Source organism: Hyla sarda, chromosome 4 (genome assembly GCF_029499605.1).
Source record: "Hyla sarda isolate aHylSar1 chromosome 4, aHylSar1.hap1, whole genome shotgun sequence".
In the NCBI taxonomy this organism is placed as follows: Eukaryota; Metazoa; Chordata; class Amphibia; order Anura; family Hylidae; genus Hyla; species Hyla sarda.
The window spans coordinates 60,224,438-60,245,116 of record NC_079192.1 but is presented as its reverse complement, the minus strand read 5'-3'; the positions used below and the strand labels follow the sequence as shown (position 1 = coordinate 60,245,116).

At 44.6% G+C, this 20,679-nt stretch overlaps 2 protein-coding genes across 9 annotated transcripts in view; both read right to left on the bottom strand.

The window, feature by feature from the left end:
- The window catches only part of LOC130367991 (olfactory receptor 1G1-like), a 451,749-nt gene that overhangs the window by 36,912 nt on the left and 394,158 nt on the right, over window positions 1-20,679 (bottom strand). The gene's annotated exons all lie outside the window — the stretch shown is intronic.
- On the bottom strand, window positions 6,451-7,398 carry LOC130367367 (olfactory receptor 5V1-like). Its single transcript, XM_056569782.1, has one exon. It carries the CDS (start codon window positions 7,396-7,398, stop codon window positions 6,451-6,453), a length of 948 nt encoding a protein of 315 aa, XP_056425757.1.

Here is a 20,679-nt window from a genome sequence, read left to right as displayed (position 1 = left end):
GCAGGGCATACGTGTTCAATCTGGTTGTGAAGCAGTTCCTGAAGTGTTCCCCCCACATGCAAGACATCCTAACAATGGGTAGGAAACTTGGCATGCACTTCAGCCACTCGTACACCGCAAAGCACACCCTCCTTGAGCTTCAGCGTCAGAATGGTATCCCCCAACATAGTCTGATTTGTGACGTTGCCACACGTTGGAATTCCACCCTCAATATGTTGGACTGACTGTACGAACAGAGAAAAGCCATCGCCGATTTCTTGATGATCCAAGCGGATAGGGGTACTCCCCTGTGTAACTTCAATGTGAACCAGTGGCAGCTCATACGTGACACCTGCTGTTTTCTCTGGCCACATTATTAGTAGGTCGCCAGGATTACAGGCTGAACAACGTAATTCCCCTGCTTCATTTCTTACAATGCGTGTTGGAAACGATGGCTGGTTAGGGCACTGGAGACGTGGCACCTACATCTCATGGCCACATGAGTCCTGTGGGGGCTGACCTGGAGGAGGGGGAGTGGCACAGTGGAACACAGACTAGGTTTCACCAAATGGGCATTTTTTCTAGTAATCTGACAGGAGAGGAGGAGAAGGAGCAGCCAGATGAGCTAGAGGGTTATGAGGAAGGCAAGACAGAAGACACAGACACACCCTGGCAGTATGCAGTCGAGATGGAGGCAGGGAGTCCCTCCGAGTCACTTGCAAAAATGGCACGATGCATGCTCACCTGCTTGCGTAATTACAGCCGAATTGTCACCATTCGGCAGCGGGATGACTTCTGGTTCTCCACCTTATTGGACCCTCGCTACCGCCACAAAATAGGGGCCTTTTTTACATCCACTGAGAGGGAGGACAAAATTACCTGCTACAGAGGCATGTAGTCAGTTGGCCGATGCCTATTGTTACCATTATGCATCCTCACGCAGGGCCCCCTGTGCTCACCTTCCACTGCTATGGCTGCTGGGGAGGGGTGGGGTGGCCGGACCAGTACCAGCTCCATCAGCAGCAGCCTGAGTCTACAGTCGCTGATTAGCTTTCTTCACCGCATAGTGAAGCAACTCATCAGCAGCAGGTAGACATGGAGCAGGACCAGCAGGTGGTGTCATACCTTGACATGACCATGCCAACACACCTTGAAGATCCGCTGGACTTCTGGGCAGCCAATGTTGATTTGTGGCCTCAACTAGCAGAGTTTGCCCTGGAAAAGCTGTCCTGCCTGGCCAGTAGTGTGCCATCAGAGCAGGTGTTTTGTGCAGCGGGGGCCATAGTCACCCCAAGGAGAACTCGTCTCTCCACGAAAAATGTGGAGAGACTGACCTTTGTGAAGATGAATCAAGCATGGATCAGCCAGGATTTCCAACCACCAATGCCTGATGCATGAGAGTAGATTGACAACGGTGCCATACCATCACTTCACAAATATGGATAGTGCCAAACAGATTTAAGGCGCTGCTCCCCAGTTACAAACATTTATCCGCATCAGACCTTTTTTCACCCACCTTCGTCACCGGTTACTGGTATTGCAACCCACCGCACCACTCTGTCACCGGGCCAGGACTCCTGATGCTGCTGCTACCACCTCCAGGCTGTCTCATTCAGCCACTATGTGGTCTCTTCTCATTCTTCAGCCAACTCCAGGCTGTGTCATTCAGCCACTATATGGTCTCCTTATGCTTAAGCCACCTCTAGGCTGTGCCATTTATCCAATATATGGCTTACTGATGCTTCAGCCACCTCCAGTCTGTGTCATTCAGCAACTACATGGTTTAGTGATGCTGTTGGGACTAGGACATTACCTTTACATGTTTATGGTATCACTAGGTACCACACATCTTCAATGGAAATTTCAAAATTCATCTTTTATTCTTAGAGATTGTGAGGCCCTATTGTCTCCTCATATGCCGCCAACTCCAGGCTGTGCCACTCCGACACTATATGTCTCCCCATGCTGCCACAAACTCCAGGCAGTCATTCAGCCACTATATGGTCTCCTCATACTGATGCCACCTCAAGGCTGTGTCATTCAGCCACTATATGGTCTCCTCCTACTGATGCAACCTCCAGGCTCTGTCAAAAGTTCAATTTCAAAACCCTCAATTTCACTTTAAAAATCTTAAATTTAAAAATCATAAATTTCAATGGTCTCCTCATGCTTCTGCCAACTCCAGGCTTTGCCATTCAGACACAATATGGTCTCCTCATGCTTCAACCAACTCCAGGCTGTGTCATTCAGCCAATATATTGTTTACTGATGCTGCTGGGCTTGGGTCTGGGCCTAAAAATTTTTTATGGTAGCACTAGCTACCCTAAATCTTCAATTTAATTGTAAAAATTTGTCTTTATTTCTTAGGGATTGTGAAGCCCTGGTGTCTACTCATGCTGTTGTCAACTCTAGGCTGTGCCATTCAGACACTATTTGGTCTCCTCATGCTTCAGCCAACTCCAGGCTGTGTCATCCAGGCAATATATGATTTACTGATGCTGCTGGGCCTGGGTCTGGGAATAAAAAATGTTGTTATGGTAGAACTAGCTAACCAAAATCTTCAGTTAAAATTTCAAACTTTGTTTTTTTCTTGGGGATAGTGAAGCCCTGGAGTCTACTCATGCTGCTGCCAACTCCAGGCTGTGCCATTCAGACACTATATGGTTTCCTCATGCTTCAGCCAACTCCAGGCTGTGTCATCCAGGCAATATATGGTTTACTGATGCTGCTGGGCCTGGGTCTGGGAATAAAAATGTTGTTATGGTAGCACCAGCTACCCAAAATCTCCAGTTTAAATGATTTAATGATTTTGTAATCTTAAAGATTGTGAAGCCCTATTGCCTACTCACGCTGCTGCCAGCTCCAGGCTGTGCCATTCAGCCACTATATGGTCTCCTCATGCTTCACCCAACACCTCCACGCTATGTCATTCAGCCACTATATGGTCTCCTCATGCTGCCAACAACTCCACACTGTGTCATTCAGTCACTATATGGTCTCCTCATGCTGCCAACACCTCCACGCTGTGTCATTCAGCCACTATATGGTCTCATCATACTGAAGCCACCTCCAGGCTCTGTGATTGTGCCGCTCTGCGGCAGTGATTCTAAAATCGATGCCTGTAATCTGCATGTCATTCTGAATAACAGTATTATTTCACTAGCCTAATAAAGATTCGCCGGGAATAAATTCGGATCAAACCAAAATTTTTCCAACAATTCAGCGAATCGTCCGAATCAAATTTTTCAAAAGTTCGCTCATCTCTAGTGTGGATGTGTAACATATAGAGTAATAAATAAATGTAGGTGCACTACTGTGGTAGATGTAAACAGTAACATATGGCTAACCCTCAAATTGATGTTAAAATTGAGACAATGCCCACTGGCCCCTGGTATTGCCCATATGGCACAGGTAGGTTAGTGTTGGGTCCCGTGCCACTTGAGAAACCTTGGCGTTGGTGTGCGGGATCAGGTATGTCCTTCATATAAGGATATACTGGCTAATGTCTCAATTTTAACATCAGTTTGAGGGTTAGCCATGTGTCACTGTTTACATCTACCACAGTAGTGCACCCAAATTTATGTATTATTCTATATGTTACACATCCACACTTTTCATCAGGTGGAGGATGCCATTGTGGCACTTGTAGTCTTCTGCTGGCATCCCCCATAGTATGCATTTTATTGCCCTTAGCAATGGACCACAAGCGCAGGATCTGCTCCACCAGCATAAATGCACAACTGCATTTGGGGTTGAGCACCTCCTGCTTTTTGCAACCATATTTTTTCTTCTTGTTGAATTGGTTTGCTAGGAAGATTTTATGCATTCAGATATGGGAACTGTTAGCAGAAAGAATTAAAAATGATGAGATCACTTTAATGAAAGATTAATATTATTAGAGCCAAACATTGAGAAATTTGGGAAGTATGAATGAATAAAAAAAATATTTTTTTCCTGTTCTGTGGGGAAGGCAGGGGATGGGGATTTATAAAGAAATGCATGCTTTCTCAATGTATTTGAGAAATATGTGATATTCATTTTATGTAAGTGATGAATATATATGCAATTTTTTTCTGAAGTCTGTTGAAGTATCACATATGTATTTGTATTTTGTACATAAGTGCAACTTTGTATATTTTTGCATGAAATGAAAGTGTTCTTTTTCATTTCTAATATAAAGATATAGGGGGGTATTTATCAGTTTTGCCTGTTGAAAGTTTCTTTTTACCCTTTTTTTCACTTTGGTTTTCGTGAACATGCACCAAATTTCTCAATTGGTGCAAGTTGTTAGTAATTTTGGCTCAAATGTTGAAATCAGCTGTTCACAGCGCCTTTTACACAGAACTTACCACCACAGAGGACAATGTATGTTACCGTGTAGAGCAGCCATTTCGGAGTCCCTCCTGCAGTATATCAGCAAGCGACATGAGTTATTTTCTTTTGTGGGGTTTATAGCCACCATGTGAAATGGATTTTATTTTCAACTCGAGTATTTATTTTTATTTTTTTTGGTACCTTAGTGCTTAACTTTCCTGAACTTGTGTGGCCATGTCCAATGCTGGCTCAACGGAGGGTGAAGGTCGCTCAGAGACAACTATGTTGCAGGATAGTATTGCACAGCCCCGAAGGCGTCGCTGCTTTCACAAAAAATGTTTTTAATGTATTTTGATGCCTTTACATTTTCTGACATTGCTATGTGTGTTTTCCATGTGCAAAATTTATTGGTGGTGAATTGCGCCAAAAAAAAAACCTAAAGCCGCAATATTGCGCCAAAGATCGATTGGCGCAAATTATGAATTACTGACTAAAGTTAAAATCACACAGGACCGTGTGATTTTGAGAAAGTTGTAAAAATGACAGTGGAGAAAATGCGCCAAACTTTGGTCCAAAAAGACACTGCACCAAAGAATTACACCAAAGTTACGTGAAAAAAACACATAATCCTTTGATAAATACCCCCCCCCCCCCATAATGTATTTATGCACAAGGTGGGCCATTTATATGGATACACCTTAATAAAATGGGAATGGTTGATGATATTAACTTCCTGTTTGTGGCACATTAGTATATGTGAGGGGGGGGGGAAATTTTCAAGATGGGTGGTGGCCATTTTGAAGTTGGCCATTTTGAATCCAACTTTTGTTTTTTCAATAGGAAGAGGGTCATGTGACATATCAAACTTATTGGGAATTTCACAAGAAAAACAATGATGTGTTTGGCTTTAAACATAACTTAATTCTTTTATGAGTTATTTACAAGTTTCATACCACTTATAAAAGGTGTTCAATGTGCTGCCCATTGTGTTGGATTGTCAATGCAACCCTCTTCTCCCACTCTTCACACACTGATAGCAACACTGCAGGAGAAATGCTAGCACAGGCTTCCAGTATCCGTAGTTTCAGGTGCTGCAGAATGGGCAAAACAAAAATTGGAACAGGACCCTCAGTTTACGCAGAAGATTTTGTTCAGTGATGAGGCAAACTTTTATGTGAATGATGAAGTTAACAAACAAAACCACCGCTATTGGTCTGACACTAACCCACATTGGATAGATCCCTCCAAGACTGTTGGAACACAAAAATTGATGGTATGGTGTGGTATATGGGGTACAAAGATAGTGGAGCCATTCTTCATCAATGGAAACCTCAAACCTATGCGAAATTGCTACATGATGATGGGTTACCCTCTTGATGCACTGAAGCAGGCATGTTCCCTGAGTTTTTCCAGCAAGATGGTGCACCACCACATTATGGGTGTCAGGTCCGAGCATTCCTAGATGAACAGTTTCCTGGAAAGTGGATTGGTTTTCGTGGGCCAGTTGAATGGCCCCCAAGGTCTCCCGATCTGACCCCTTAGACTTTTACCTTTGGGGTCATCTGAAGGCAATTGTGTATGCTGTGAAGATACGAGATGTGCAGCACCTGAAACTACGGATACTGGAAGCCTGTGCTAGCATTTCTCCTGCGGTGTTGCTATCAGTGTGTGAAGAGTGGGAGAAGATTGCATTGACAATCCAACACAATGGGCAGCACATTGAACACATTTTATAAGTGGTCAGAAACTTCTAAATAACTCATGAAAGAGAGTTACATTGTGAAATTCCCAATAAGTTTGATGTGTCACATGACCCTCTTCCTATTGAAAAAACAAAAGTTGACTTCAAAATGGCCGCCATGGTCACCACCCATCTTGAAAAGTTTCCCCCCTCACATATACTAATGTGCCACAAACAGGAAGTTAATATCACCAACCATTCCCATTTTATTAAGGTGTATCCATATAAATGGCCCACCCTGTACAATATTTTTGTGAATATAATAAAAAATATTTAAAAAATTACTGGTAAGACACATGGTATTTTCTTTTTCTTTTTTTTAAGCATATATAGTATCTTTTATGTGTAAACATCTTGATGCTAGTACCACAGATTAGATGTAAATGCATCTTTTCAGTGAGAAACTCAGCTTAGAGTTAAATTTTTGTGAAGATTTTTCTTGAAATTAATTTTCTAACAGCGTCCAACACATCTTTGTTCCTCAGACTATAGACAAATGGATTTAACATTGGAACCACAACTACATACAGTAAATAAATCAAGTTATCTTGTGCTTTAGAATGTTCAGATTCAGGTTTGGAATAAACAATTATTATTGGTCCATAGAACAGTATAACAGTAGTAAGATGAGAAGTGCAACTGGAGAAGGCCTTAAGCCGTGATTCAGGAGAACTGATCTTCAAAATGGTGGAGATGATTTTCACATAAGATAGTATAGTGAGAAAAAATGGAACAAAGGCAAAAACAATGTCTTCGATCAACATAAGGATTTCCCTGCTTGTCGTGTCGCTTGAAGAGAGTCCGGTCATTGTCTTGAAATCACAAAATAAATGACTGATTTCATGGGAATTGCAAAAATGTAGCACAGCGGTCAGCATGGTCAACAATAATGAGTTCATAGCAGACACGGTCCAGCAAAAAGCCGCCATTTTTATGCACACTCTTCTGTTCATGATCAGTATGTACTGCAAGGGCTTACAGATTGCCACATAGCGATCAAAAGCCATTGACATTAGCACTAACATATCACATACAGCACTAAATGTAAAGAAAAACAGCTGAGCTATACATTCTGTGAAGGAGATTCTGTTATTTTGTGTTATAGTGATCGACAGTAGTTTTGGAAGAGTGGATGAGATGTACATAATATCCACAACAGAAAGGTTACTTACAAAGAAATACATTGGGGTATGCAGCTTTGGCACCAAACAAATGAGCGTTGTAATCACCAGGTTCCCAAAAATAGTCAATAAGTACACCAACATCATAATTACAAAAAATAGCAGTAAATGTTCAGTTTTCAAAGAAGAGAAACCTAAGATGTAGAAGTCACTCACTGTTGTGTTTTCACAGAGATCCATCATTTTTTCTGAGAAGAGCAAATGAACCCTTTAGAGTTGTTATCTATATAAAAAAATACTTTTAATGGGTTAAACTACCAGGATCTTACCATTCCTGACAGTGCGGAAACCCAGCTGCCAACATTGAAGCTCCAGCGAACTTGGCATAGGAGAACTATGTAGAGCGGCCTGGCTACTGCAGTAAAAGGGCAACAGTCTAGAATAAGGTACTTTAGTGACCATCGTAAAAATACAATTGGATGGTCACTAAGGGGTTAATTTATCTCCTTAAGGACCAGGTGAATTTTAGTTTTTGCTTTAAATGTATTCCTTCTTTCCTTTATAATAGACATAACTGTTTCATCTACACACTCATATGAGGGCTTTTTTTTTTCTGGCAGCAATGGTTAAATTGTAATTTGTAATTTTTAATTACTTTTTTTCTATAATATATACTCAGAAATCGAAATGCTAAATAAAATATTATGGTGGAGGGGGGGGGGAGGTCGGTGCCTTTTAATTCTTATGTTCGGTACAATTACAACACTATCCAATTTTTACAGTTTCCATCATGTTTTACTACTTTAACATTTAGTTGTTTTTTTTTTTAACCACTATTACTTTTTACTCTTCAGTATAATGGGCTTTTTGAGTGTTCGCTTTTATGCTTTGAGCTGTAGTTTTTATGTTTTATGGATATCATTTTGGTATTGATCACTTCTTTTTCCATTTTTTCTGGGAGCGACTATCCACAAATGAAAGTTTTTTTTAAATTGTTGTGAACCTTCCCTGGACTGGCCTGCCTACCAAAATTACCCAAAGAAGATGTATCCAAGTGTTCACAAAAGAGCCCACAACAACAGCTAAAGAACTGCAGGCATCACTTGCCTCAGTTAAGGTCATTGTTCATGACCGTAAGAAAAGTACTGGGCAAAAATGTCATCCATGGCAAAAAAATATATATATATATTCTTAAAAAAACATACCTTAATGACCCCCCAAGACTTGGGAAAATAGACTGTGAACTGACAAAAGATGAATTTTCATAAGGGTTGTGTCCTGTTACATCTGGCATAACACAGAATTTCAGAAAAAGAACTGGCTTAACCCCTTAAGGACCAACCCCATTATCACCTTAACCCCTTAAAGACTAGAGTATTTTTTGCACATCTGACCATTGTCACTTTAAGCATTAATAACTCTGGGATGCTTTTATTTTTCATTCTGATTCCAAGAGTGTTTTTTCGCGACATACTCTACTTTATGTTAATGGTAAATTTTTGTTGATACTTGGATCATTTCCTGGTAAAAAAAATTCTAAAATTTGATGAAAAATTTGAAAAGTTTGACTTTTTATTTACTTTGAAACTCTCTGCTTATAAGGAAAATGGACATCCTTAATAAGTTATATATTGATTCACATATACAATATCTCTCCTTTATGATTGCATCATAAAGTTGACATGTTTTTACTTTTGGAAGACATTAGGGCTTCAAAATTCAGCAGCAATTCAGCAGCTATTTTTCACAAAATTTTTCCAAATCTAAATTTTTCAGGAATCAGTTCAGTTTTGAAGTGGATGTGAAGGGCCATCATATTAAAAATACCCCATAAATGACCCCATTATAAAAACTTCACCCCTCAAAGTATTCAAAATGACATTCAAAAACACCCTTTAGGTGTTTCACATGAATAGCAGCAAAGTGAAGGAGAAAATTCAAAATCTTCATTTTTTACACTGGCATGTTCTTGTAGAACCAGTTTTGAATTTTTAAAAGGACTACAAGGAGAGAAATCCCCTTCAAATTTGTAACCCAATTTCTCTCAAGTAAGGACATTTCTAATATGTGGATGTTAAGTGCTCTGTGGGTGCACTAGAGAGCTCGGAAGGGAAGGAGCGACAATGGGATATTGAAGAGTGAGTTTTTCTGAAATGGTTTTTGGGGGGCATGTCACGTTTAGAAAGCCCCTATCGTGCCAGAACAGCAAAAAAAACAAACAAGCAAAAAAAAAAAACACATGGCATATTATTTTGGAAATTACACACCTCAAGTAACGTAACAAGGGGTACAGTGAGCCCTAACACTACACAGGTGATTGACGAACTTTTGTTAAAATGGGACGTGAAAATTAAAAATCTGATTTTTTTTTCACTAAAATGCTGAGGTTACTCCAAATTTTAAATCTTCGCAAGGGGTAATAGGTGAAAATGTCCACCAAAATTTGTAACCCCATTTCTCTCGAGTAGGAAGTACCCCATACGTGGCTGTAGAGTGCTCTGCGGGCACACTACAATAATCAGAAGGAAAGAGCGGCATTGGGCTTTTGGAAAGCAAATTTTGCTGAAATGGTTTTTGGGGGGCATTTTGCTTTTAGGAAGCCCCCATGGTGCCAGAACAGAGAAAAAACTGCATGGCACACTATTTGGGTAACTACACCCCTCAAGGAACAAAACAAGGGGTACAGTGAGCCTTAACGCCCCACAGGTGTTTGTCAAATTTTCACTAAAGTTGGGGCGTGAAAATGAAATTTTTTTTTTTCACTAAAATGCTGGTGTTACCCCAAACTTTCATTTTTACAAGGGGTAATAGGAGGAAAAGCCCCCCAAAATTTGTAACACTATTTCTTCTGAGTATGGAAATATCCCACATGTGGATGTAAACTGCTCTGCGGGTGCACTACAGGGCTCAGAAGAGAAGAAGCGCCATTGGGCTTTTGGAGAGAGAATTTGGTTGGAATAGAAGTCGTAGGCCATGTGAATTTACAAAACCCCCATGGTGCTTGAACAGTGGATCCCACATGTGACGCCATTTTGGAAACTACAACCCTCATGGAATGTAATAAGGGGTGCAGTGAGCATTTACACCCCACAGGTGTCTGACAGATCTTTGAAACAGTGGGCTGTGCAAACGAAAAATTCAATTTTTCATTTTCCCGGACCATTGTTCCAAAAATCTGTCAGACACCTGTGGTGTGTAAATGCTCATTGCAGCCCTTGTTACATTCTGTGAGAGGTGTAGTTTCCAAAATGGGGTCACATGTGGGGGAGGGGCACTATTTTGGCACCATGGGGGCTTTGTAGACACACATGGCCTTTAATTCCAGCCAAATTCTCTCTCCTTAAGCCCAATGGTGCTCCTTTTTCTGAGCTCTGTAGTGCACCCGAAGAGCACTTTACATCCACATATAGGGTATTTAGGGGTTACAAATTTTGGAGGGGCTTTTTTCCTATTACTCCTTGTGAAAACGAAAACTTTGGGGTAACACCAGCATTTTAGCGAAAAAAAAAATCAAATTTTTCATTTTCATGTGCAACTTTAATGAAAATTAGTCAAACACCTGTGGGGGCACATGTGGGTGTCTTTATTTTTTGCATTTATGCCAGAACTGCTGCAACCAGCAGCCTCCCCTGTGTAAATCACCAGTTTAGGGCTCAAATGTACATGGTGTGCTTTCACTCCTGAGCCCTGTTGTGCGCCCGCAGAGCACTTTACTGCCACATATGGGGTATTTCCGTACTCTGCAATTTCTCTCGAGTACGGAAATACCCCATATGTGGCACTAAACTGTTGCCTTGAAACATGACAGGGCTCAGGAGTGTGTCTCCAGCTGTTGCAAAACTATAACTCCCAGCATGCCTGGACAGTGTGGACATACTGAGAATTGTAGTTTTGCAGCATCTGGAGGGCCAAAGTTTGGAAACCACTGTATAGTGGTCTCCAACTGTGGCCCTTCAGATGTTGCAAAACTACGACTGCCAGCAGTCTCAGACATGCTGGAAGTTGTAGTTCTGCACCATCTGGTGGGCCAGATGTTGCAAAACTACAACTCCCAGCATTCCTGGACTATCTGGACATGCTGAGAGTTGTAGGTTGAACTTGATGGACATATGTCTTTTTTCGACCGTACTAACTATGTAACATCTGGAGGGTCAAAGTTTGCAGCCCTCGAATGTTGCAAAACTACAACTCCCAGCATACCCAGACAGTCAAAGGCTGCCTGGGCATGCTGGGAGTTGTAGTTTAGAAACTTCTAGGGAGCCACAGTTGAAGATCACTACCATCCCCACTACCATCGGTCACATGTGCCATCCCGCCGCTGAACACATCCGCTGCTACCACCGGTCACGCTCTCCGCCACTGCCACCACCAAGTCCCGCCGCAGCACTGCAGCCAATACTAAGGTACCCCGGCTCTTCCTGGACATCCATTGGTGGGCAGAGTGGGGGATCATGACTTTTAACCCCCGCCCCCTTGTGCCATTGGTCGGTTAGTCCTGACCGACCAATGGCAGGGGATAGGAGGAAGTGGCCCTGCCACCTTGCTCCTATCCTTCAGGTTGATCGGCACTGTCAGTACGCCCTTGGTCCTTAAGTACCAGGGAACAAGGGCATTCCTGTATGCCCTTGGTCCCCAACAAGTTAAAGGGGTACGCTGATAGAAAAAAACATTTTTTAAATCAACTGGTGGCATAAAGTAAAACAGATTTGTAAATTACTTTTTTTTTTTTTTTTTTTTAATCTTAACCCTTCTAATACTTATCAGCTGTTGAATACTACAGAAGAAGTTGTGTAGTTATTTCCAGTCCAACCACACTGCTCTCTGCTGACACCTCTGTCCAGGGGAGGATTGACTGGCCGGTCTGATCGGACGTCGACCGAGGGCCCGGCTGGGTTAAGGGCCTGCCGCCTCGGCGACTACTGAGGATCCAGGACACTTGTCCCAGATCCCCAGCAGACAGCGCTGCCTTCTCCAGTATGTGCGATACACGTACATACAGAAGAAGGCGTCCCCTCAGTGTGAGCCGCATTTGCAGCTTACACAGAGGAGACGTGACTTCCGCCCCCACGCAGCACGCAGTACACAGTACAGGTGCCGATGACTGTGGGGTTACTCTGCCTATACCTATGGGGAAGAGGGGGGGAGGGGGTTACTCTGCCTATACCTATGGGGAAGAGGGGGTTACTCTACCTATACCTATGGGGGGAGCGGGTTACTCTGCCTATACCTATGGGGAAGAGGGGGGGGTTTGCTCTGTCTATACCAATGGGGAAGGGGGGAGGGGGTTACTCTGCCTATACCTATGGGGAAGAGGGGGGAGGGGGTTACTCTGCCTATACCTATGGGGAAGAGGGGGGAGGGGGTTACTCTGCCTATATTTATGGGAAAGAGGGGGGAGGGGTTTACTCTGCCTATACCTATGGGGAAGAAGGGAGAGGGGGTTACTCTGCCTAAACCTATGAGGAAGTGGGGGTTACTCTACCTATACCTGTAGGGAAGAGGGGGTTATTCTGCCTATACCTATGGGGAGGAGCGGGTTACTCTGCCGATACCTATGGGGGAGAGGGGGGGTTACTCTGCCTATACCTATGGGGAAGAGGGGGGGTTACTCTGCCTATATCTATGGGGAAGAGGGGGAGGGGTTACTCTGCCTATACCTATGGGGAAGAGGGGGTTACTCTACTTATACCTGTGGGGAAGAGGGGGTTACTCTGCCTATACCTATGGGGAGGAGCGGGTTACTCTGCCGACACCTATGGGGGAGAGGGGGGGGGGGTTTCTCTGCCTACACCTATGGGGAATAGGGGGGGTTACTCTGCCTATACCTATGGGGAAGAGGGGGGTCACTCTGCCTATACATATGGGAAAAGTGTGTGTGTGTGGGGGGGTAAATCTGCCTACACCTGTGGGGAATGGGGGGGTTTACCATGTATATACCTACGACTAAAGGGGGTGGGGGGGACTCTGTTGCCTATACCTAAGGAGAAAGGGGGGTTAACTCTGTTCTTATACCTATTGGGAAGGGGATTTAACTCTGCTGCCTATACCTATGGGGAAGGGGGGTTAAGTCTGCTACCTATACCTATGGGGAAGGGTGAGGGGCTAACTCTGCTGCCTATACCTACAGGGAAGGGGAGGGGTTAGCTCTGCTGTCTATACCTACAGGGAATGGGGGGCTACCTAACTTTATACCTGGATGTCTAACTACTTACCTACATACAAGGCTATCTTACTATCTACATACCCAGCTACCTAACTGTGTACATACCTGGCCTTCATACATGACTGCCTAGCTACCTAGCTAGCCCTCTACCTACCTGGCTTGTCACCTACCTACATATCTGGCTTCCTGATCTACCTACCTAGTTATCTATTTACCTGGCTACCTACCAGCCCTTTTACCATGCAGGACACCAAGGATGGCATTATTACAGTTTGTGGGCCTATAGATGGAAAGATTGTGTAGAGGAGGGCACTGAAAAAATGCAGAGTCTGACATGTTTTTCCTGCAGAAGTTAAGAGATCCACATGGCGGTCTTATCCAGACGGAGAAGAAAAGGAAAGAGGACGCCGCTGATCAGAAAAGGCATATTTGTGAGTCCCAAAATGTAACTGTAATCACTTATATGGTATACACATCCTGTGTACAGCCAATATCTACCACCATATGGTCCTGTATATAATCACTCATATTGTATACAGATCATTTATAGTATACTGGTCTGTGTATAGTGGTTTTATTCAGTACAATATGGCGGTATTATCCAGTTATTGTGTGGTGGTACATATTTACTCCTTGTATACCAGCATTATTGGTCATGGAAATTTACCTACATTAAAGTGTTTCTTACATATATAAATTTCAGTTTATTGTGTGTAGGATTTGGGTGGAATAGGGGCGTGGCAGAAGACTGACGAGCTGCAGAGACTAGCAGGGGCCCTTGCCTTTTTTGGTCCGGGGGCCCCGAGTGTTGTCAGTCCGCCTCTGCCTCTGTCCATGTCAGGAACTGTCCAGAGCAGGTGATCGCACTTATGTCTGCCATTTACCCCTCAGATGCCGGAATCAATACAGATCACGGCATCTGCGGCAATGCGGTACTTAAAATGGATGACCGTATCGCAAGCAGCGCTGCCTTTGGGATCCGATCATCCAGCATGGCAGCCGGAGGTCCCCTCCCCTACCTTCGGCCATCTCCTGGGGTCTTCTGCTCTGGTCTGAGATCGAGCAGACAAGAGTAGAAGATCGCCAATAACACTGATCAATGCTAGGCCCTATGCATAGCACAAACAGTATTAGCAATCAACTGATTGCTATAAATTGTCCCCTATAGGGACCCAAAAAGTGTAAGAAAAAAAAGTAAAACAATTTGAAAAATCCCCTACCCCAATGAAAATGTAAATTGCCCCTTTTTTCCCATTTTACCCCCAAAAAGCGTAAAAAAAATGTATAAACATTTTTGGCGTTGCCATGTGCGTAATTGTTCAAACTATCAAAAAATAATGTTAGTTATACTGTATGGTGAACGACGAAAACACAAAAAAAAAAAAAAAATAAGGAGAAAATTGCTGCTTTTTTTGTCACACTTTATTTCCCAAAAAATTTATAAAGTAATTTTAAAGAAAAATATAAGCAAAAGTGGTACCAATAAACACTACAGATCACGGCACAAAAAATGTCCCTCATATCGCCCCGTATAGGGATTAATGTGGTCTAGCTAACCTTATATTTAAATAGTTTGGACATTTATGCACGCGGCGGTACCACATATGATTGTTTTTATTTTTAATTACATTATTTTATTTTAAAAATGGGAAAAGGGGGGTGATTTGAACTTCTTTTATTAGGGAAGAGGTTAATTCATTTTTATTAACTTTTTTTTCACTTTCTTTTTCTTTTTTAGCCCCCACAGGGGGCTAAAACATGCAATCTTCTGATTGCATACACTGATCAGTGCTATTGCATAGTATAGCATTGATCAGTGTAACTGGCAATCTGTTGCTCTAGCCTGCTGAGCAGGCTAGGAGCAGCAGATCGCCGAACGGACGATGGAGAGGCAGGTGAGGACCCTCTCGTCATCCTGTAAGCTGATCGGGACATCGCAATTATGTTGCGATAGTCCCGATCAGCTCTGCTGAGTTGCCTGGACACTTTCACTTTCTTTTTGAACGTTGCGATCAATTTTGACCATGACATCTAAAGGGTTAATGTGCCGGGCATCGGCCCGATCGATGGTTCCCAACATAAGCTATGGGTCCTGGCTGCCCATAGCAACCAGGACCCACGGGGTTTAACCCATTCTCCACTGGTGAGAACGGTTTAAACCCCATTAACAGGACCAGGGAGTAACCAGTACCTTAAGTACCAGGGTCCGACCCACAGAATAAAGAAAACTTGTCATTTTTACCGTAAAGTGTACAGCGTGAAAACAAAACCTTGAGTGATGTCATTACAAAGTAAAATTGATGAAGCAAAAAACAAGCCCTCATATGGGTCTGTGAATCTGTCTATATATATATAAAACTCAACTTGTGTGTGTGTGTATGTATGTGTGTATGTTCCAGCATCACGTCCAAACAGCTGAAGATATTAACATGAAACTTGGCACACATGTTACTTATATGTCAACAACAAACATAGGATAGTTGTTGACAGTCCAATACAAGTCTATGGGAAATATATGTTACTGCATAACTTCCAAACGACTGGAGATATTTCAATAATACTTGGTCACATGTTACTAATATGTCCACTTAAAATATAGGATAGTTAATTTAACCCTTAACTACCCACATTTGTGGGGGTTGGGTTTTTTGTTTAAAGTCCCATGCAAATCAATGAGAAATGTATGTTCCCACATAACTTCCGTACGGCTGGAGATATTTCAATACCTGGTACACATATTATGGGTCGGGATATGAGGATGGGATATGAGGACGGGACAGGAGGTCGGGACAGAAGGTCGGGATAGGAGGTCGGGATAGGAGGACGAGATAGGAGGACGGGATAGGAGGTCGAGATAGGAGGTAGAGATAGGAGGACGGGATAGGAGGATGGGATAGGATGATGGGATAGGAGGTCGAGATAGGAGGTCGAGATTGGAGGAATGAGATATGAGGTCGAGATAGGAGGATGGGATAGGGATAGGAGGTCGGGATAGAAGGTCGGGATATGGGGTTGGGATATGAAAACAATATATGAGGATGGTATATGAAGTCAAAAGCTTCCTCTGTTGATTTTCCTCCACAACAAGGATTAGGAAGGAAAAACCAGGCAACGCCGGGTACTCAGCTAGTCTATATATATATAAAACTCAATGGGGGAGATTTATCAAAACCTGTCCAGAGGAAAAGTTGCTGAGCTGCCCATAGCAACCAATCAGATCGCTTCTTTCATTTTGCAGAGGCCTTTTCAAAAATGAAAGAAGCAATCTGATTGGTTGCTATGGGCAACTCAGCAACGTTTACTTTGGACAGGTTTTGATAAATCTACCTTAATGTGTGTATGTATGTATATGTATGTTCCAGCATCATGTCCAAATGGCTAAAGATATTAACATGAAACTTGGCACACATGTTACTTATATGTCAGCAACAAACATAGGATAGGTCAGTGGTCGGTAAGCTGCGGCTCACGAGCCACATGAGGCTCTTCACGCATTTTAATGCGGCTCTTGCAGTGCGGTCGGGCCGCGGCGGCCGCCCATGCACACTGGTAACATACAAGGGCCGGATACTAGTATCAGGCCCTTGTATGCAGAGCAGCAGCGGCCGCATAGTGCCGACCACTGCTGTATACTAAAAACCAGGATGCCTCCAGCTGTTGTGAAACTACAAATCCCAGCATGCCCGGACCGGCAATGGCTGTCCGGGCATGCTGGTAGTTGTAGTTTCACAACAGCTTGAGGCCCCCTGGTTTTTAGTATACATTATTAGTTTTTACCTGCTCTGGCCGGCCCCCGCCTGCAGCCGCACACGGGAGCCGGCCCGGGCAGATAATCATAGGTTTTCCTATGCCAGACATCCCTGTGTCCCGAAAAATCTTTTCAGGACATAAGGATGTCCGCGGGTTACTAACCATTCCCCGCCCGCCGCGCGTCCTCCTCTGGTCCTCCTGCGGTCTTCCTGCGATCCTCCGCCTCTCTATGGTTGTACGCACGGGACCTCAGTGACGTCCCGTGCGTACAACTATAGAGGCGCAGGAGGACCGGAGGAAGACGCGTGCCGGACGGAGCCTGGTAAGTGACTGGCGGCACGTCATCTTCAGTGTTCCGGTCACCGCTCCTCCGGTCCCGGCACCTACTGCTATAGTCCATAGGCCATATGGCCAGAGGAGCGGTGACCGGAACACTGTGGGGGGCAGTATACAGACATACAGCCTCCAGCCGTACACTGTATATGGCTTGAAGCTGTATGTCTGTGGGGAGGAGCTGCCTACCATTGTGGGGGGAACTATACTGCCAACTATTGTGGGGGGACTATACTGCCAACTATTGTTGGGGGACTATACTGCCAACTATTGTGGGGGAACTATACTGCCAACAATTGTGGGGGAACTATACTGCCAACTATTGTGGGGGAACTATACTGCCAACTATTGTGGGGGAACTATACTGCCAACTATTGTGGGGGAACTATACTGCCAACTATTGTGGGGGGGAGCTGCCTACCATTGTGGGGGAACTATACTGCCAACTATTGTGGGGGGGAGCTGCCTACCATTGTGGGGGAACTATACTGCCAACTATTGTGGGGGGGAGCTGACTACTATTGTGGGGGAACTTCCTAATATTGTGGGGGGGAAGCTATCAACTATTGTGGGGGAGCTGCTGACCTAATGTGGGGGAGCTGTCTACTATTGTGGGGGAGCTGCTGACCTAATGTGGGGGAGCTGCCTACTATTGTGAGGGAACATGCTGCCTACCTAATGTGGGGGGAACTATACTGCCTACCTAATGGGGGGGGGGACTACAAGGTACTGTACATCACGGTAGGAGGGGTAGTCTTATACTGCGAGTATATCCCAAACTCTATATTTTAACTGTGAAAGTTGGGAGTCGTCTTATGCGCCCAGTCGTCTTATACGCCGGCATATACGGTATATGTGAGGGGCACATGTCAGGGGGCATTATATGTGGGGGCACATGACAGGGGGCATTATAAGTGAGGGGCACATGTTAGGGGGGCATTATATTGTGAGGGGCACAGGAGATGGGGTATTAAATATAAGGGGAACATGTCAGGGGGGCATTATATATGAGGGGCACATGGCAGGGGGGCATTATATGTGGGGGCAAATGACAGGACCCCCCCCCCTGTCATGTGCCCCCACATATAATAAAAACTTATTGAAACTAAAAACAGTGTACCATCCTATCTATTTTCGGTTTTAAAAATGTGTCTCTCAAAATAAATTTCAATCGTGGTTTTGTCGAGATTTGACTCAGTTGAAATAAAAGGTTGCCCACCACTGGGATTGGTGATTTAACCCTTTATGTTTAAAGTCCCATACAAGTCTATGGGAAATATAACTTCCTGCATAACTTCCAAACGGCTGGAGAGATAGTTAATTTAACCCTTAACTAACCACATTTGTGAGGGTTGGGTTTTTTGTTTAAAGTCCCATGCAAATCAATGGAAAATGTATGTTCCCACATAACTTCTGTACGGCTGGAGATATTTCAATACCTGGCACACATATTACAGGTCGGGATAGAAAGTCGGGATAGGAGGTCGGGATAGGAGGTGGGGATAGAAGGTCGAGATAGGAGGATGGGATAGGAGGATGGGATAGGAGGTCGGGATAGGAGGACGGGATAGGAGGACGGGATAGGAGGACGGGATAGGAGGACCAGTATAGGAGGACGCAACAGGAGAACCGGAATAGGAGGACGCGATAGGAGGATCGGGATAGGAGGATCGAGATAGGAGGATCGGGATAGGAGGACCGGGATAGGAGGACCGGGATAGGAAGCCGGGATAGGAGGACGCGATAGGAGGATGGGATAGGAGGTCGGGATAGGAGGTCGGGATAGGAGGTCAAGATAGGAGGACGGGATAGGAGGACGGGATAGGAGGTCGGGATAGGAGGTCGGGATAGGAGGTCGAGATAGGAGGACGGGATAGGAGGACGGGATAGGAGGACGGGATAGGAGGACAGGATAGGAGGCCAGGATAGGAGGTCGAGATAGGAGGTCGGGATATGAGGACAGGATTGGAGGTCGTAATAGGAGGATGGGACAGGAGGTCGAGATAGGAGGACGGGATAGGAGGTCGGGATAGGAGGACGGGATAGGATGTCGAGATACGAGGATGGGATAGGAGGTCGTTATAGGAGGATGGGATAGGAGGTCGAGATAGGAGGACGGGATAGGAGGTCGGGATAGGAGGTTGGGATAGGAGGTCGGGATAGAAGGATGGGATAGGAGGACGGGATAAATGGACTGGATAGGAGGACGAGATAGGAGGACGGGATAGGAGGTCGGGATAGGTGGTCGGGATAGGAGGTTGAGATAGGAGGTCGAGATAGGAGGACGGGATAGGAGGACGGGATAGAAGGTCGGGATAGGAGGTCAAGATATGAGGACGGGATAGGAGGTCGTGATAGGAGGAAGGGATAGGAGGTCGAGATAGGAGGACGGGATAGGAGGACGGGATAGGAGGACGGGATAGGAGGTCGGGATAGGAGGTCGGGATAGAAGGTCGGGATAGGAGGATGGGATAGGAGGATGGGATAGATGGACGGGATAGGAGGACAGGATAGGAGGACGGGAAAGGAGGACGGGAAAGGAGGTCGAGACATGAGGACGGGAAAGGAGGACAGGATAGGAGGACGGGATAGGAGGACGAGATAGGAGGACAGGATAGATGGACAGGATAGATGGAAGGGATAGGAGGACGGGATAGATGGAAGGGATAGGAGGACGGGATAGGAGGACGGGATAGGAGGACAGGACAGGAGGACAGGATAGATGGACGGGATAGGAGGACGGGATAGGAGGACGGGAAAGGAGGACGGGAAAGGAGAACGGGATAGGAGGACGGGAAAGGAGGATGGGATAGGAGGATGGGATAGGAGGACAGGATAGATGGACGGGATAGATGGACGTGATAGGAGGACGGGATAGGAGGATGGCATAGGAGGACAGGAAAGGAGGACAGGAAAGGAGGTCGAGATAGGAAGATGGGAAAGGAGGTCGAGATATGAGGACGGGAAAGGAGGACGGGATAGGAGGACGGGATAGGAGGACGGAATAGGAGGTCGGGATAGGAGGTCAGGATATGATGACGGGATAGGAGGTCCGGATATGACAGCAATATATGAGGATGGGATATGAAGTCAACAGCTTCCTCCTTTGTTTATTTTCCTCCCCAACAAGGATTAGGAAGGAAAAACCAGGCAACGCCGGGTACTCAGCTAGTGTATAGATAAAACTCAATGTGTATGTATGTATTTGTGTATATATGTATGTATGTTCCAGCATCATGTCCAAACGGCTAAAGATATTTACATGAAACTTGGCACAG